Source organism: Neoarius graeffei, chromosome 6, assembly GCF_027579695.1.
Source record: "Neoarius graeffei isolate fNeoGra1 chromosome 6, fNeoGra1.pri, whole genome shotgun sequence".
In the NCBI taxonomy this organism is placed as follows: Eukaryota; Metazoa; Chordata; class Actinopteri; order Siluriformes; family Ariidae; genus Neoarius; species Neoarius graeffei.
This window is the reverse complement of record NC_083574.1, coordinates 107,231,885-107,251,411: the sequence shown is the minus strand read 5'-3', so window position 1 is coordinate 107,251,411 and position 19,527 is coordinate 107,231,885. Positions and strand designations below refer to the sequence as shown.

Sequence of the window (19,527 nt, the reverse complement as noted above, 5' to 3'; positions counted from 1 at the left end):
CTTCACCAACACTCCACCAACGCTTCACCAACACCCCACCAACACTTCACCAATGCTCCACCAACACTTCACCAATGCTCCACCAACACTTCACCAACACCCCACCAACACTTCACCAACACTCCACCAACGCTTCACCAACAACACCCCACCAACACTTCACCAACACTCCACCAACGCTTCACCAACACCCCACCAACACTTCACCAATGCTCCACCAACACTTCACCAATGCTCCACCAACACCCCACCAACACTCCACCAACGCTTCACCAACACCCCACCAACACTCCACCAACACTCCACCAACACTTCACCAACAATCCACCAACACTTCAGCAACAATCCACCAACACGCTCCACCAACACTCCACCAACAATCCACCAACACTCCACCAACACTTCACCAACACCCCACCAACACTCCATCAACACTTCACCAACACTCCACCAGCACTTCACCAACAATCCACCAACACTTCACCAACAATCCACCAACACGCTCCACCAACATTCCACCAACACTCTATCAACACTTCACCAACACCCCACCAACACTCCATCAACACTTCACCAACACTCCACCAGCACTTCACCAACAATCCACCAACACGCTCCACCAACATTCCACCAACACTCCATCAACACTTCACCAACACTCCACCAGCACTTCACCAACAATCCACCAGCACTTCACCAACACTCCACCAGCACGCTCCACCAACACTCCACCAGCACTTCACCAACACTCCACGAACACGCTCCAACAACACTCCACCAACAATCCACCAACACTTCACCAACATTCCACCAACACACTCCACCAACACTCCACCGACACTCCACCAACACTTCACCAACATGCTCCACCAACATTCCACCAACACGCTCCACCAACATTCCACCAACACGCTCCACCAACACTCCACCAACACTCCACCGACATTGCACCAACACTTCAACACTCCACCGACACTCCACCAACACTTCACCAACAATCCACCAACACTCCACCAACACTAAACCAACAATCCACCAACATTCCACCAACAAGCTCCACCAACATTCCACCAACACGCTCCACCAGCACTCCACCAGCACTCCACCAACACACTCCAACAACACTCCAACAACACGCTCCACCAACACTCCACCAACACTTCAACACTCCACCGACACTCCACCAACACTTCACCAACAATCCACCAACATTCCACCAACACGCTCCACCAACACTCCACCAGCACGCTCCACCAACACTCCACCAGCACGCTCCACCAACACTCCACCAGCACTTCACCAACACTCCACCAGCACTTCACCAACACTCCACCAGCACTTCACCAACACTCCAAGAACACGCTCCAACAACACTCCACCAACAATCCATCAACACTTCACCAACAATCCACCAACACTTCACCAACATTCCACCAACACACTCCACCAACACTTCAACACTCCACCAACACTCCACCAACACGCTCCACCAACATTCCACCAACACGCTCCACCAACATTCCACCAACACGCTCCACCAACACTCCACCAACACGCTCCACCAACATTCCACCAACACGCTCCACCAACACTCCACCAACACTTCACCGACACTGCACCAACACTTCAACACTCCACCGAACTCCACCAACACTTCACCAACAATCCACCAACACTCCACCAACACTAAACCAACAATCCACCAACACACTCCACCAACATTCCACCAACAAGCTCCACCAACATTCCACCAGCACGCTCCACCAGCACTCCACCAGCACTTCACCAACACTCCACCAACACACTCCAGCAACACTCCACCAACACGCTCCACCAACACTCCACCAACACTTCAACACTCCACCGACACTCCACCAACACTTCACCAACATTCCACCAACACGCTCCACCAGCACTCCACCAGCACTTCACCAACACTCCACCAACACACTCCAACAACACTCCACCAACACGCTCCACCAACACGTCAACACTCCACCGACACTCCACCAACACTTCACCAACACGCTTCACCAACATTCCACCAACACGCTCCACCAGCACTCCACCAGCACTTCACCAACACTCCACCAACACACTCCAACAACACTCCACCAACACACTCCACCAACACTTCAACACTCCACCGACACTTCACCAACAATCCACCAACACGCTTCACCAACATTCCACCAACACGCTCCACCAACACTCCACCGACACTGCACCAACACTCCACCAACAATCCACCAACACTAAACCAACACTTCAACATTCCACCAACACTCCACCAACACTTCACCAACACTTCACCAACACTTCACCAACACTCCACCAAGAATCCACCAACACTAAACCAATACTTCACCAACACTAAACCAACACTTCACCAACACTCCACCAACACTCCACCAACAATAAACCAACACTTCAACAATCCACCAACCCTTCACCAACACTAAACCAACACTTCACCAACACTCCACTATCAATCCACCAACACTCCACCAGCACTCCACCAACACTAAACCAATACTTCACCAACACTAAACCAACACTCCACCAACAATCCACCAACACTAAACCAACACTCCACCAACACGCTCCACCAACACGTCAACACTCCACCGACACTCCACCAACACTTCAACACGCTTCACCAACATTCCACCAACACGCTCCACCAGCACTCCACCAGCACTTCACCAACACTCCACCAACACACTCCAACAACACTCCACCAACACACTCCACCAACACTTCAACACTCCACCGACACTCCACCGACACTTCACCAACAATCCACCAACACGCTTCACCAACATTCCACCAACACGCTCCACCAACACTCCACTGACACTGCACCAACACTCCACCAACAATCCACCAACACTTCACCAACACTTCACCAACACTCCACCAAGAATCCACCAACACTAAACCAATACTTCACCAACACTAAACCAACACTTCACCAACACTTCACCAACACTCCACCAACAATAAACCAACACTTCAACAATCCACCAACCCTTCACCAACACTAAACCAACACTTCACCAACACTCCACTATCAATCCACCAACACTCCACCAACACTCCACCAACACTAAACCAATACTTCACCAACACTAAACCAACACTCCACCAACAATCCACCAACACTAAACCAACACTCCACCAACACGCTCCACCAACACGTCAACACTCCACCGACACTCCACCAACACTTCAACACGCTTCACCAACATTCCACCAACACGCTCCACCAGCACTCCACCAGCACTTCACCAACACTCCACCAACACACTCCAACAACAATCCACCAACACACTTCACCAACATTCCACCAACACGCTCCACCAACACTCCACTGACACTGCACCAACACTCCACCAACAATCCACCAACACTAAACCAACACTTCAACATTCCACCAACACTCCACCAACACTTCACCAACACTCCACCAAGAATCCACCAACACTCCACCAACACTAAACCAATACTTCACCAACACTAAACCAACACAACACTTCACCAACACTCCACCAACACTCCACCAACAATAAACCAACACTTCAACAATCCACCAACCCTTCACCAACACTAAACCAACACTTCACCAACACTCCACCAACACACTCCAACAACACTCCACCAACACGCTCCACCAACACGTCAACACTCCACCGACACTCCACCAACACTTCACCAACACGCTTCACCAACATTCCACCAACACGCTCCACCAGCACTCCACCAGCACTTCACCAACACTCCACCAACACACTCCAACAACACTCCACCAACACACTCCACCAACACTTCAACACTCCACCGACACTTCACCAACAATCCACCAACACGCTTCACCAACATTCCACCAACACGCTCCACCAACACTCCACCGACACTGCACCAACACTCCACCAACAATCCACCAACACTAAACCAACACTTCAACATTCCACCAACACTCCACCAACACTTCACCAACACTTCACCAACACTTCACCAACACTCCACCAAGAATCCACCAACACTAAACCAATACTTCACCAACACTAAACCAACACTTCACCAACACTCCACCAACACTCCACCAACAATAAACCAACACTTCAACAATCCACCAACCCTTCACCAACACTAAACCAACACTTCACCAACACTCCACTATCAATCCACCAACACTCCACCAGCACTCCACCAACACTAAACCAATACTTCACCAACACTAAACCAACACTCCACCAACAATCCACCAACACTAAACCAACACTCCACCAACACGCTCCACCAACACGTCAACACTCCACCGACACTCCACCAACACTTCAACACGCTTCACCAACATTCCACCAACACGCTCCACCAGCACTCCACCAGCACTTCACCAACACTCCACCAACACACTCCAACAACACTCCACCAACACACTCCACCAACACTTCAACACTCCACCGACACTCCACCGACACTTCACCAACAATCCACCAACACGCTTCACCAACATTCCACCAACACGCTCCACCAACACTCCACTGACACTGCACCAACACTCCACCAACAATCCACCAACACTAAACCAACACTTCAACATTCCACCAACACTCCACCAACACTTCACCAACACTCCACCAAGAATCCACCAACACTCCACCAACACTAAACCAATACTTCACCAACACTAAACAACACAACACTTCACCAACACTCCACCAACACTCCACCAACAATAAACCAACACTTCAACAATCCACCAACCCTTCACCAACACTAAACCAACACTTCACCAACACTCCACTATCAATCCACCAACACTCCACCAACACTAAACCAATACTTCACCAACACTAAACCAACACTCCACCAACAATCCACCAACACTAAACCAACACTCCACCAACACTAAACCAACACTTCACCAACACTTCACCAACACTCAACCAACTCACTCCACCAACATGCTCCACCAACGCTCCACCAATGCTTCACCAACACTCCACCAACGCTCCACCAATGCTTCACCAACACTCCACCAACACTCAACCAGCTCTCTCAACCAACTCGCTCCACCAATGCTTCACCAACACTTCACCAACGCTCCACCAACACTTCACCAACTCACTCCACCAACAAGCTCCACCAATGCTTCACCAACACTCCACCAACACGATCCACAGAAGGAATTTTTTTTATGAGTCTCAGCTGTAAACAGAGTTTTAGTGAATAATGTGTGTGAACTGATGAAAATCTAAAGTTGGGTCTGTGTTCAGCTGGTACTGTTGTGCGAGAAGCCACAGGTGTAAATGGCACCACTGCTCCAAACACCAGCTGCAGTTTCTCAGCTGCCTGCAGTTTTGGCTATGACTTCTCCAAATGTGCATACACCAATTGCCAATACGGCCTGATGAACAACTTCCAGGTCAGAAGTCAACCCAGAAATACCCACCTGTCCAAACTGCATCTAATGAAAACTAATCTCATGTGTTATTAGACACTGAGAGAATGTGTGTGTGTGTGTGTGTGTGTGTGTGTGTGTGTGTGTGTGTGTGTGTGTGTGTGTGTGTGTGTGTGAAGGTGATGACGATGGTGTCTGGGTTCGGACCCCTCATCATCGCAGGAACGTTCTCCGCTACCCTCTCTTCTGCACTTGCATCCCTTGTCAGTGCTCCAAAAGTCTTCCAGGTCAGAGAGATCACCAGCTCACCAGCTCTACTCACTAGCACACTACACAGTGTCACACTCACTGATTACAGTAGCACTCTAGCATACTGTATACCAACATCCAAGCTTAGCATTAGCAATAGTACACACATTAGCACACCAGGATGTTAGCATGCTAATACAGCATAATAATCACTATGAAGGTGGACACCTGGAGTAGACCCACAAGGGATGATACAGATGAGGTTAAACAGCTCTCTCTCTCTCTCTCTCTCTCTCTCTCGCTCTCTCTTCCAGGCTCTCTGTAAGGACAACATCTACAAAGTGCTGCATTTCTTCGCTAAAGGTCATGGTAAAAATAACGAACCCATCCGAGGCTACCTGCTCACCTTCCTCATCGCTGTGGCCTTCATCCTCATTGGTGAGGGACGTGTATGTGTGTGTGTGAGAGAGAGTGTGTGTGTGGTGTAAAACTCATTATATCATCATCATTAAACCTGTCTCTTTATCTGTCTCACTGTCCAGCTAATTTGAACGTCATCGCTCCCATCATCTCTAACTTTTTCCTGGCCTCCTACGCCCTCATTAACTTCTCCTGTTTCCATGCCTCCTACGCTAAATCCCCAGGTTAGTGTTCACACCTGTGCTCGGGCTCCTTCATCACTAATAACACTATTATGTGTTCTGTCTATAGCGTGAGTGAGAGCTAATCGAGCAAACATGGCTCCTGTGTAACTCTATAATTGTGTGTGTTGCTGCATGGATGATGAACTCTGATTCTCCACCATTGTGTTTAACTGCTTGAGAGATGTCATGGGCGGAGTCTCAGTGTCAGTCACTCTTTCCGCTCTCTCTCTCTCTCTCTCTCTCTCTCTCTCTCTCTCTCTCTAGGCTGGAGGCCAGGATATAAGTACTACAACATGTGGTTGTCTCTGTTTGGGGCTGTCTTGTGTTGCGCTGTGATGTTTGTCATTAACTGGTGGGCTGCACTTCTCACATATGCCATAGAGATATTCCTGTACGTCTTTGTCACGGTCAAAAAGCCAGGTAATAACCACACCCATGCTAATACATTATATATGGCATGCTAATGAACTCCTGGCTTTATCAGCACTGATTGAGCTGAAGTGATCTGAATGAAGAAACACTTGTTTATGTTACATTGAGCTCCAAATTTACAGACATCAGTCCATAAAGTGAGTGAGTTGTATCTCAGATCTGACAGGCAACTAAACCAACAAGAACATAATTGTGAATAACTGAGAGCTTCAACAGACTGATAACAGAAATGGCAGAGTGAAGTGTTTATAGTGAGCAGCACGGCCTGTGATTGATATCTGGAGAATAATTAATGAGTAATAGCTGAACAGACGGTTTACTTCTCCTCGTCCTGTAGATGTGAACTGGGGCTCTTCAACGCAGGCTGTGACGTTTGTGAACGCTGTTAACAATGCGCTGACTTTATCAGGAGTGAATGAACACATTAAGAACTTCAGGTAATAACTGGGCATTAACACATTCACAGCATTAACCACAGTCACTAATCTTCATAGTTCTGATGAATACAGCTCGTTTCACGTTTCAAATTTTTTTTTTTTTTTATCAGGCCTGGAAAAGTCCATATTTCTAAAGAATTCATTACTCATACTGAAACAATTTCTGATAGCACTCTCACAACATAATGTTTGGGTTTTTTTTGTACAAGTTCAAATTTTAGTTAGTCATTATTTGCAGAGTTTGACTCCAGATTGCACCGGAGGAACCCGTTAGTGACCTCCAGCCTTCTCCCTTAATTCATGGAGTAGAACAGCCCCCATAAATACCCTAATAAACAGCCAGAGTACAGATACACTGCAATGCAAAATGTTGTGCACCCAGCCAAATGACATATTTTATGTGTTTTGAAGTGAAAAGAAGTAAACACAACATCTGCAGCAAACTGTATTTAAAAAATCTGCGAAATTCTTGTTGCAGAGGTTGTGTTGAAATAAATAAATAAATAAATAAATAGAATGTGTCATTTGGCCAGGAGGCCAAATGACCAACTTTTGTCAATCTAAAGAATGACATAATAATAATAATAATAATAATAATAATAATAATAATAATAATAATAATAATCCAAAGACATGCAGTTAGGTTGACGTGGGGCGGCCTTGGGCTGAAGTGCCCTTGAGCGAGGTACTGAACCCCTGACTGCTCCCCGGGCGCTCTGGTGTGGCTGCCCACTGCTCTGAGTGAGTGAGTGAGTGTGTGTGTGTGTGTGTGTGTGTGTGTGTTCACTGCTTCAGGTGGGTTAAATGCAGAGGATGAATTTCACTGTGCTTGAAGTGTGCATGTGACGAATAAAGGTTTCTTTCTTTTCTTTATAATAATAATAATAATAATAATAATAATAATAATAATAAAGGCTACATCTGATCAGGACAAAACGTTATGAAGCTGTCCCATACGTAATGGAGTTTATTGATGTTCTAAAGTTCTAAAGTTGATTGTTATGTGTAATATCGTATTAATGTGTTTATTGCTCCTGCCAGACCTCAGTGCCTGGTGCTGACTGGACCTCCTAAAACCCGTCCGGCTCTACTGGACCTCGCTCACTCCTTCACTAAAAACTTTGGGCTCTGCATCACCTGTGACATATTTGTGGTGAGGAAACATCAGCCTTCAGATCACATCATAAACACAAACACTGGAACATAAAGTCAACATATGTGGAGGGCTTTCTCGACACAGAGTTTACAGCAATTTATCATCAAACATAATATAACTCTACACAACTTTACACTACATAACTCTATGCTACACAACTCTACAGTACTCTACACAACTCTACACTACACAACTCTATACTAATCTACACTACAATACTATACACAACTCTACAGCTTTACAGAATTTGAAAGACTTAAAACATGAGCTAATTTTATCCCTAATGATGAAGCCTGTGGCGACGGTGGCAAGGAAAAACTCCCTCAGATGACATGAAGAAACCTTGAGAGGAACCAGACTCAAAAGGAAACCCATCCTCATTTGGGCAACAACAGACAACATGATTATAACATTAACAGTTTTAACATGAAGTCAGTTTTGTTGATGTTATAAACTCTTCATTGATGGAAACTTGAGTGCAAAACTGTTCATGACAACTGCAGTCCTAAAGTTAGCAAGTCAGCTGTAGTCCTCAGCCATAAAAGTATTACTGTAAGAGTCCAGAGCGTCCTCCAGGTGTGACTTTCAACTGTCCTCATGGGGCCGTCCTCCACAGGAGCAATGCAATGAGACTCCAACCAGACACAGGGCACCAGGATGGATCAGGCAGGTCCGAGGAGCAGAAGAGGTTCAGCATCTCGATCTCAGGACCGACATGTAACTCAGAGGGACAGATTTGGGGGGGAAGAGAGAAAGCACAGGTTGTTAGGTATGCCCAATGTCACCTGAATAAGTAGGAACAATATACATATTGCACTGAGTACAAGCAGGGACTCCAGCAACTGACTATGACAGCATAACTAAAAGGGGAGAGCCAGAAGGTAACACAGGCATGAGGGAGCCCCGGGACATAAAGCAGCAGCCACTACACCGTCAACAAACTCGAGTGAGCAAGCGAGTGGGGACTGACAGCATCCATACATCCCAGTTTACCAAAACACTCTGTCTGAGGACCCTCCAGATCTACTCCTTTACCTCATAAACACCATTAACACAAGGCTTGACTAAACAGATCTGTTTTCAGCCGAGACTTAAACACTGAGACTGTGTCTGATTCCCGAACATTACTTGGAAGGCTGTTCCATAACTGTGGGGCATTGTAAGAAAAGGCTCCGCCCCCTGATGTAGCCTTCACTATACGAGGTACCAGCAGATAGCCTGCACCTTTTGATCTAAGTAGGCGTGGCGGGTCATAGAGGAGCAGAAGTTCACTCAGGTACTGTGGTGCGAGACCATTCAGTGCTTTAAAGGTCAATAGTAGTATTTTATAATCAATGTGAAATTTGATTGGGAGCCAATGCAGTGTGGATAAGACAGGGGTGATGGGGTCATATTTTCTAGTTCTAGTAAGGACTCTTGCTGCTGCATTTTGAACTAACTGGAGCTTGTTTATGCACTTATTGGAACATCCAGACAGTAAGGCATTACAATAATCCAACCTGGAGGGAACGAAAGCATGAACTATTTTTTCCACGTCATGTAGTGACATTAAATTTCTTGTCTTTGCAATATTTCTGAGATGAAAGAAAGCTACCCGGGTGATGTTATCAGTGTGAGTTTCGAATGAAAGACTGGGGTCAATAATCACTCCGAGGTCTTTTACTGCTGCACGTGAAGAACCAGAAAGGCCATCCAGAGTTACTGTGGAATCAGAAAACTTACTTCTAGCTGTATATGGTCCGAGTACAAGTACTTCAGTCTCGTCAGAGTTAAGCAGAAGGAAGTTAATAAGCATCCAGTGTCTAATGTCCTTTACACATTCCTCAATTCTATTAAGCTGGTGTCTCTCATCAGGTTTTGCAGAAACATACAACTGTGTGTCATCAGCATAACAGTGGAAACTAATACAATGTTTACGAATAATATCGCCCAGAGGTAACATATATAAAGAAAAAAGCAGTGGACCCAAGACAGAACTTCTACTTTATTAATTGATAAAGCGTATTTAAACGCATCACATCAATATAAATAAAACATAAATTGTGGAACCTTGTGGAACACCAAACTCTACCTCAGTATGTCTAGAAAAATCACCATTTACATCAACATACTGATAGCAATCAGCTAAATAAGACCTGAGCCAGGAGAGGGCCGTTCCCTTAACTCCCACAACATTTTCTAGTCTATCCAGAAGAATGGAATGATCAATGGTATCAAATGCTGCACTAAGGTCAAGCAACACAAGCAGCGAGACACAGCCCTGATCAGACGCCAACAGTAGGTCGTTTACTACTTTAACCAGAGCTGTCTCTGTGCTATGATGAGGTCTAAATCCTGACTGATACATTTCATGGATGTTATTCCTATGTAAATATGAGCATAACTGCTGTGCCACAGCTTTTTCAAGGATCTTGGAGATAAAGGGGAGGTTTGATATTGGCCGATAATTGGACAGCTGACAGGGATCAAGGTCAGGTTTTTTAATCAGGGGTTTGATAACTGCTAGTTTAAAGGATTTGGGTACATAGTCGATCATAAGAGAAAAATTTATTATTTTTAGAAGCAGTTCAATTACTCCAGGCATTATCTGTTTGAATAGACGTGTAGGTAAGGGATCTAGTACGCAAGTTGAGGCTTTTGATGCTGAGATTAATGAAAGTAATTCAGTTTCTCTAAGGGGAGTAAAACATTCTAATTGCTGATCTGATACAGTTATATTGTTAACTACAGGGTCACTTACATTGTCTGACCTTAAATTAGTAGTTTGAATTTTTTGTCGGATATTCTCAATTTTGTCATTAAAAAAATTCATGAAGTCGTTGCTACTACATACTGCAGGTGTGCATGTGTCTATAGTGGACTTATTCCTGGTTAATTTTGCTCCAGTATTAAATAGGAATCTCGGATTATTTTTGTTATCTTCTATTAGGGAGGAGAGATATGTTGATCTCGCAGCACTAAGAGCTTTTCTATACTTCAGGAAGCTCTCCTTCCACGCTAATTTGAACATTACCAATTTTGTTTGATGCCATTTACGTTCCAGTTTTCGAGTGGTCTGTTTTAAAGTGTGAGTGTCATCATTATACCAGGGTGCTAATTTTTTTTGTCTCTGACCATTTTCCTTTTTAGAGGAGCTACATTATCTAAAGTATGGCGGAATGTTGACTCTAAGCATTCAGTTGCCTGATCAAGTTCTGCAGGGGCTGACAGTGACCCAATCGAAGTTGATAACTCTGGGAGATCATTTATAAAGCTCTGTGCAGTAGCTGACATGAATGTACGTTTAATACAGTAGCGTGGTGAGGTGCATATATTATTACTCAGACATAGTTTGAATGAGATGAGATAATGATCTGAGATACCTTCAGACTGTGGAAGTGTAACTATATTTTCTACGTTTTACCCGAATGTTAGTATTAGATTGAGTGTGTGACCACCATTAGAATAGAATATAGAATAGAATAGAATGCCTTTATTGTCACTATACACATGTACAATGAGATTAAAAGCAACTCCAATCACAGTGCAAACAGCATAAAATATAAAATATGCAATAAAAAAGAGAAGAAAAAAGGTGCTATGTACAGTGTTGTGTTCCACATTATGGAGTGGGGTATTGCATATAATAAGTATTGCACAGAGAGAGTCTGGGTATTGCACATTATAAGTATTGCACATTATAGTATTGCACAGGGAGAGTCTGGGTATTGAACATTATAAGTATTGCACAGTGAGAGTTAGACTATAAAGTCAGTGCATATTCAAGTTCAGGGCGGTTATGGCTTTTGGAAAGAAGCTGTTTTTGAATCTAACTGTTTTTGTCTTGATGCACCTGTAGCACCTCCCTGAGGGCAACAGGTCAAACAGATCAAAGCCAGGGTGGGAGCGGTCCTTGATAATGTTTCTACCTCTGCTGAGGCAGCGTGAGGTGTAAATGTCCATCAGGGAGGGGAGAGGGCAGCCTATGATTTTCTGTGCTGCCTTTACTACTCTCTGGAGCCTCTCCCTGTCTGTAGCAGTGCAGCTGCCATACCATACTGTGATACAGTACGTCAGCAGGCTCTCAATGGATGAGCGGTAGAAGATCAGCAGCAGGTTGGAGTCTAGGTTGTACTTCCTGAGGACTCTCAGGAAGTGTAACCGCTGCTGAGCCTTCTTGATGACTGCCGTGATGTTCTCTGTCCAGGAGCTGTTGGAGGAGATGAGAACGCCGAGAAACCGGAAGGTGTGGACCCTCTCCACACGCTCACCATTGATATAAAGGGGGGCTAGGTCAGTGCTGTGCTTCCTGAAGTCAACGATGATCTCTTTGGTTTTCTTGGTGTTCAGAGCGAGGTTATTTTCTGAACACCAGGCTGCCAACTTCAGGACCTCCTCTCTGTAGGCTGCCTCATCTCCCTTTGAGATGAGTCCGACCACAGTGGTGTCGTCAGCAAACTTAACGATGAGGTTGTTGTTGTGGGTTGAACTGCAGTCGTGGGTATAGACACAGTACAGGAGGGGGCTCAGCACACAGCCCTGTGGAGAGCCGGTGCTCAACATGTGGGTGGAGGAGAAGTGGGGGCCAAGTCTTACAGTCTGGGGCCGGTTGGTGAGAAAGTCCTTTATCCAGGCACATGTGAGATGGGGGAGGCCGAGAGTGTCCAGTTTTCTGATGAGAATGTCCATGTTTATTGTGTTAAAGGCTGAACTATAATCCACAAAGAGCATCCGGACGTAGCTCTGGCGCTGCTCCAGGTGGTTCAGCGCAGAGTGGAGAGCTATGGCAATGGCGTCCTCTGTGGATCTGTTCACACAATATGTGAACTGGTGGGGGTCAAAGTCTGTGGGGAGGTAGTCCTTGATGTGCTGAAGAACTAGTCTCTCGAAGCACTTCATGATCACCGGGGTGAAGGCCACAGGACGGTAATCATTCAGGCTGGTGATGGGATACTTCTTCGGCACTGGGATTATTGTTGCTGATTTTAGGCAGGGCGGGATGACTGCCTGAGCCAGGGAGAGGTTGAAGATCCTGGTGAAGGTGAGGGCGAGCTGATGGGCGCACACTCTGAGCACCTTGCCAGGTACTCCGTCTGGGCCGGTAGCTTTCTTGGGGTTCACTGCCAGAAGCATCCGTCTGACATCGTGCTCCTGTACAGCGAATGGAGTGGTGCAGGAACCGGGTGGGGGTGGGGGCAGGGCTGGAGCAGATGAGTGCTGCTGGGATGTTTCAAAGTGAGCAAAGAAGCAATTTAGCTCCTCTGCCAGCAGCGCATTATGGGTCAGTCCTATGACACTGATTAACCCCTACTGAATCTAAAATGGACACAAACGCTGTTTTCAAAGGGTCTTCTGGGTTATCAAAGTGAATATTAAAATCTCTGACAACTAAAGCTTTGTCTAAGGAAATAACCAGATCTGAGATAAAATCTGCAAATTCAGAAAGAAACTCAGAATATGGCCCCGGGGGCCTGTAAATAATAAGTAATGGAATTAACTGGGTAGACCTATTTTTTGAGGCTACATACATTATATTAGTATGAAGAACTTCAAATGTATTAAATTTATACCCAGGTTTTTGTGTTACACCTAACCCTAACCCTAGCAAAGAACTAGAGACCAGAGGTTTAAGCTGTGACACTTGGAACGTGGGGTGGATGCATCGCATGGAGAGTGGTAGTGCCAGTCTGACGGAACATGTGTTGATTACCTTTTTGATGAGGAAGGGTCCTAGGTACCTGGGAGCCAGCTTGCGGGAGATGGTTCTGAGTGGCAGGTGGCGTGTGGAGAGCATGACTCATTGCCCCACCCAGTAAGTGGGTGCCTTAGACATTGGTCCTGGTGTTACTGGACCTCAGTGCAGCTTTTGATACTGTTGATCACAACATACTGCTATATCGACTTGAACATTGGGTTGGGTTGACTGGTAAAGTTATCAATTGGTTAAAATCATACTTAAAAGATAGAAGCTTCTTTGTTACCCTGGGAAATTGTACCTCAACATCAATGTCCTTGACCTGTGGTGTCCCCCAGGGGTCGATCCTTGGACCATTACTATTCAACCTTTATATGCTCCCACTTGGACAAATTATCAAGAACAACTCAATTTTGTATCACTGCTATGCAGATGACACCCAAATTTATTTTGCTCTATCACCTAATGATTATGCCCCCCTTGAATGTCTCTACCAGTGTATCGATCAAATCAACAACTGGATGTCACAAAATTTTCTTCAGCTGAACACAGATAAAACAGAAGTAATTCTATTTGGGGAAAAAAGATGAAAGAATCAGGATTAGCACTATTCTTGACACAAAGGGGATTAAAACAAAAGATATGGTTAAAAATCTTGGTGTTTTCACTGACAGCGAGCTAAACTTTGACAGTCACATGAAAGCAATCACTAAATCAGCATTTTATCACCTAAAAAACATTTCCAAACTAAGAGGACTTATGTCAAAAAATGATCTGGAAAAACTAATACATGCCTTCATCTCTAGTAGGGTTGATTACTGCAATGGCCTTTTCACAGGCCTGCCAAAAAAGACCATCAAACAACTTCAGCTGGTTCAAAATGCAGCGGCTAGGGTTCTCACATGAACAAAAAGAACAGAGCACATTACTCCAATTCTAAGGTCCCTTCACTGGCTTCCAGTAAGCTACAGAATTGACTTTAAAGTATTGCTGCTGGTATACAAATCTCTAAATGGTACAGGGCCCAATTACCTCTCTGATATGTTGCAGCGGCCTAACCCAATCAGATCTACCAGATCGCAGCAGCAACATTTACTGGTAAAACCTGTTGTTAAAACAAAGTGTGGTGAAGCAGCTTTTAGCTACTATGCAGTACAGCTATGGAACCAACTGCCAGAGGACATTAAAAATGCTCCTGCTGTTGGCAGCTTCAAATCTAGACTAAAGACCAAGCTGTTTTCAGATGCTTTCTGCTAACTGATAAATATCATCATCTTTACATGTTTTAAACTTTACTTAACTTTTATTCTATTTTATTCTGCTGTTTTTTCCTGAACTTTTACTTCATTTTATTATTTTATTTCTACTATTGTTTAATTCTTTTTTTTCTCTCTTCTTCCCCCTTTATTTCATGTAATTTTATTTTCTATTGTTTACTGTTTTACCTTTACCTCTGTAAAGCACACTGAACTGCCACTGTGTATGAAATGCGCTATATAAATAAACTTGCCTTGCCTTGCCTTAGAGCAGCGTTTGTCGGCCTGCCTCTTGGATGCTAGGGCGGAGCGAATGAGTTTTCTCTGGGCCAATGCCCACGTCCTCCTGCAGCAGCGTATGAAGGTCTGGGCTGAGGGTACGGCGACCTCCTCCTCTTGGTTGGGGAAGAGTGGTGGTTGGTAACCTAGGGAGCACTGGAAGGGTGAGAGCCCTGTGGCAGATGAAAGAAGAGTGTTATGAGTGTACTCGATCCAGGGTAGGTACTTACTCCAAGAACTGGCATCCCTGGATGCCATGCACCTGAGTGCAACCTCCAAAGCCTGGTTAGCCCGTTCTGCCTGGCCGTTGGTCTATGGGTGGAAGCCTGAGGTGAGACTACAGGTGGTCCCATTGAGTTTGCAGAAGGCCCTCCAGAACTGTGCAGTGAACTGAGGGCCCTGGTCAGAAACGATGTCGGTGGGTAGTCCATGTAGGCGGAAGACGTGGTGGAAGAGTAATTCTGTGGTTTCTTTGGCTGAGGGGAGCTTGGGCAGAGGAATGAAATGGACAGTCTTGGAGAAACAGTCAATGACAGTGAGGATGCATGTGTTGCCACCGGAGTTGGGGAGTCCTGTGACGAAGTCCAGGGCGACGTGAGACCAAGGTCGATGTGGAGTCGGTAGGGGTCTTAGCAAGCCGGCAGGGGGTCGATTGGTTGTCTTGTTCTGGGAGCATGTGTTGCAGGCTGCCACGAACTCCTGGATGTTCTCCTTGATGGATGGCCACCAAAAGCGCTGCTGGAGGAGTGCCAGGGTTCGGGCAGCTCCCGGATGACAGGCCAGCTTGGAGCCATGCCCCCACTGCAGCACCTGGTTCACACAGGACAGGGAACAAACAGATGGTTAGGAGGAATGTTGTTGGGGTTACCTTCACTGGGGTCCTGCTCCAGGGCCTTCTGCATGAGCATCTCAACCTCTAGAATGGCGGCTCCCACCAGGCAGCGTGCAGGAAGGATGGTCTCGGGTGGCTTAGACTCCTCTTGGTGGGAAGAGAACATCCTGGACAGGACGTCGGGTTTGCCATTCTTGGAGCCTGGGCGGTAGGAGAGCATGAAGTTGAACCGGGAGAAGAAGAGAGACCAACGGGTTTGATGGGAATTAAGGCGTTTGGCAGACTTGAGATACTCCAGATTCTTATGGTCGGTCCAGACTAGGAAGGGGGGCTCCGACCCCTTGAGCCAGTGCCTCCACTCCTCCAAGGGAAGTTTAACAGCCAGTAGTTCTTGGTCGCCGATGTCGTAATTCTGTTCGGCTGTGGATAGTCGGCAGGAGAAGAAGGAACATGGGTGGACCTTGTTGTCACTGGCCCTCTGGGATAGTATAGCTCTAACCCCTGACTCGGAAGCGTCGACCTCTACAATAAACTGCTTGGTAGGATTAGGCATGGTGAAAATGGGTGCTGTGGTAAACCTGTGCTTGAGTGTGGAAAAGGCTTTCTCTGCTTCCTCCCCCCACTTGAATTGGGTCTTGGTCAAGGTCAGGGCTGAGAGAAGTCTGGCCACCATGCTGAAGTTGTGAATGAAGCACCTGTAGAAGTTGGTGAATCCTAGGAAGCACTGGCGCTCTCGTCTCAAAGATGGGGTGGGCCAATCGGCAACTGCCTCGAGCTTGAGGGGGTCCATCTGGATCCTTGCTGGGGAGATGATGAATCCCAGAAATGAGACAGATCTCTGGTGAAATTCACTCTTTTCTGCCTTGACGAACAACTTGTTCTCTAGCAGGCGCTGGAGGACCTGCCAGACGTGACCCCAATGTTCCTCCAGGGAGCAGGAGAAGATCAGGATGTCATCCAGGTACACAAAAATGAAGATGTTTAGGAAGTCCCTTAAGACATCATTAACGAGTGCCTGGAAGACTGTGGGCATGTTGGTCAGGTCAAAAGGGACCATGAGGTACTCGTAGTGACCAGTGGTGGTGTTAAAGGCTGTCTTCCACTCATCCCCCTCCCTGATCCTGATGAGATGGTATGCATTGCATAGATCTAGCTTGGTGAATACCTTGGCTCCCTGGAGTAGTTCAAAGGCCATGGTCATGAGCGGTAGTGGGTAGCAGTTCTTGACTGTGATGGCGTTGAGACCTTGATAGTCAATGCAGGGGCAGAGCGACTTGTCTTTCTTCTCCACGAAAAAGAATCCCGCCCCTGCTGGGGAGGAGGAAGGGTGGATGATCCCGGCTGCCAGAGACTCAGTGATGTACTTCTCCATGGCTTGCCTTTCGACGGGAAAGAAAGAGTAGAGTTGTCCTTTGGGTGGCGCTGTCCTGGGTAGGGGGTCGATTCCACAGTCATAGGGTCTGTGAGGAGGGAGGGACATTGCTCGGGTCTTGCTGAAAACAAGTTTGAGATCCAGATATTCCAAAGGCTTGTGAGAGAGGTCGGGGAACTCGCTGGCTGAAGGCTGCGGTGGTTTGGCGAGGCAGAGCGGAGTTCAGACAGGAAGCTAGGCAGGACTGGCTCCAGCCTAAGATGATGTTGTCAGCCCAGTTAAGGTGGGGGTTGTGCTGCATTAACCATGGTAATCCTAGGACGATGGGTACATGGGGGTTGTTCATGATGTGAAGCTGGATGGTTTCTGAGTGGTTACCAGAAATCCTTAGGGTGAGCGGGGCAGTAAGGTGGATGATGCTGGTCAGTCCGGTGCCATTACTGTTAGGGCTGGTGGAGGTATGGTGAAGTTAGGATCCAAAAACAGAACACAGACAGTAATCCAGTAAATAAGATGATTTAATACAGGGAAGAAAGGGTGTGCCAAAAGGTAAACAAACAGGATGAAAAACAAATAGCAAAAATATTCTGGGCAAAATGAGAACAAATGACTTGACAAAAACATGAGACAGGCAAAGATAAAAACGCTAGTGCAAAAAACCATAAACAAGAAAAGACCCTTAGTGCAAGAAACCATGAACCAGAAATAACCCTTAGTGCAAAAAACCAAGAACCAGAAAAACGCTAGTGCAAAAACCATAGACAAGAGAAAATTGCTAGAGACAAAAACCATGAGGAACAAGAGAGGCACAGAAATGGCTAGAGAAGCAAACGAGACATTCTGGCAAAAACAGAGTCTGAGAATGGCCTTTAAACAAGCAGCAGTGAAAACCAGGAAGTGAGTTTGGGGAGAACGAATTTCTGTCCCGGATCCGCGCTGGCATGAGAAAGCCGTAATCTCCAGACTGGATGTCCGGGGTGGAGCATGACACCACCTTTAGATCAAAGGTGCTGGCAGCAGCTGTACAGTCAGTATGATCTAATTTTATATTGATTAGGTTACTGGAACAAACTCTCTGAGTATTTCTACTTTTTTGTTGAGCTCGGGGAACAGACACAGTCTCGATGTAGTGGGCCCTGAGTGACGACTCTGTGCAGCTAGCAGACAGTCGGTTTAGCCTGTTCGTCTGCTCCCTGGCCTTGGCTCTGGATTGTCAGAAATTAACTAGGCCTGTTCTGAGACTATGACCTATGCTGCAGGAAATGCGAGCAGCACCTTCCCGAGTGGGATGGATACCGTCCCGCCCTAACAGGCCAGCATTGCCCTCAAAATTAGCCCAATTATCTATAAAGCCCACACTGTTTTCAGAGCACCACCTGGACAGTCAGCAGTTCAGCGACCATAACCTGCTGTAAGCTACATCGCCACGCCGCATTGGGATGGGGCCAGAGCATACTAAAGCATCGGACATCACCTTCGCTAATTTAAACACCTCTACAAAGTTGCTCTTAGTAACCTCAGACTGACGAAGGCGTATATCATTAGCTCCTGCATGGATAACTATCTTTGAGAACCTGTGCTTGCCTAGGACCCTAAGATTACCTGAACTCTACACAACTCTACACTACATAACTCCACACTACACTACTCTACACTACACTACACAACTGTACCCCACTCTACACAACTCTACATAACTCTACACTACACAACTCTACACTATTATACACTACACAACTCTACACTACTATACACAACTCTACACTACTCTACACACCTGTACACCACT

The 19,527-nt window shown here is 46.2% G+C and overlaps 1 protein-coding gene across 1 annotated transcript in view; it reads left to right on the top strand.

The window, feature by feature from the left end:
* slc12a1 (solute carrier family 12 member 1) overlaps nucleotides 1-19,527 on the top strand; it is a 73,128-nt gene that overhangs the window by 16,595 nt on the left and 37,006 nt on the right. Inside the window, exons 10-16 of the mRNA XM_060924314.1 lie at nucleotides 5,283-5,431; nucleotides 5,587-5,694; nucleotides 5,971-6,094; nucleotides 6,199-6,300; nucleotides 6,565-6,720; nucleotides 7,070-7,169; nucleotides 8,211-8,322. Coding sequence (XP_060780297.1) covers nucleotides 5,283-5,431; nucleotides 5,587-5,694; nucleotides 5,971-6,094; nucleotides 6,199-6,300; nucleotides 6,565-6,720; nucleotides 7,070-7,169; nucleotides 8,211-8,322 — 851 coding nt within the window. The remainder of the gene's footprint in view (nucleotides 1-5,282; nucleotides 5,432-5,586; nucleotides 5,695-5,970; nucleotides 6,095-6,198; nucleotides 6,301-6,564; nucleotides 6,721-7,069; nucleotides 7,170-8,210; nucleotides 8,323-19,527) is intronic.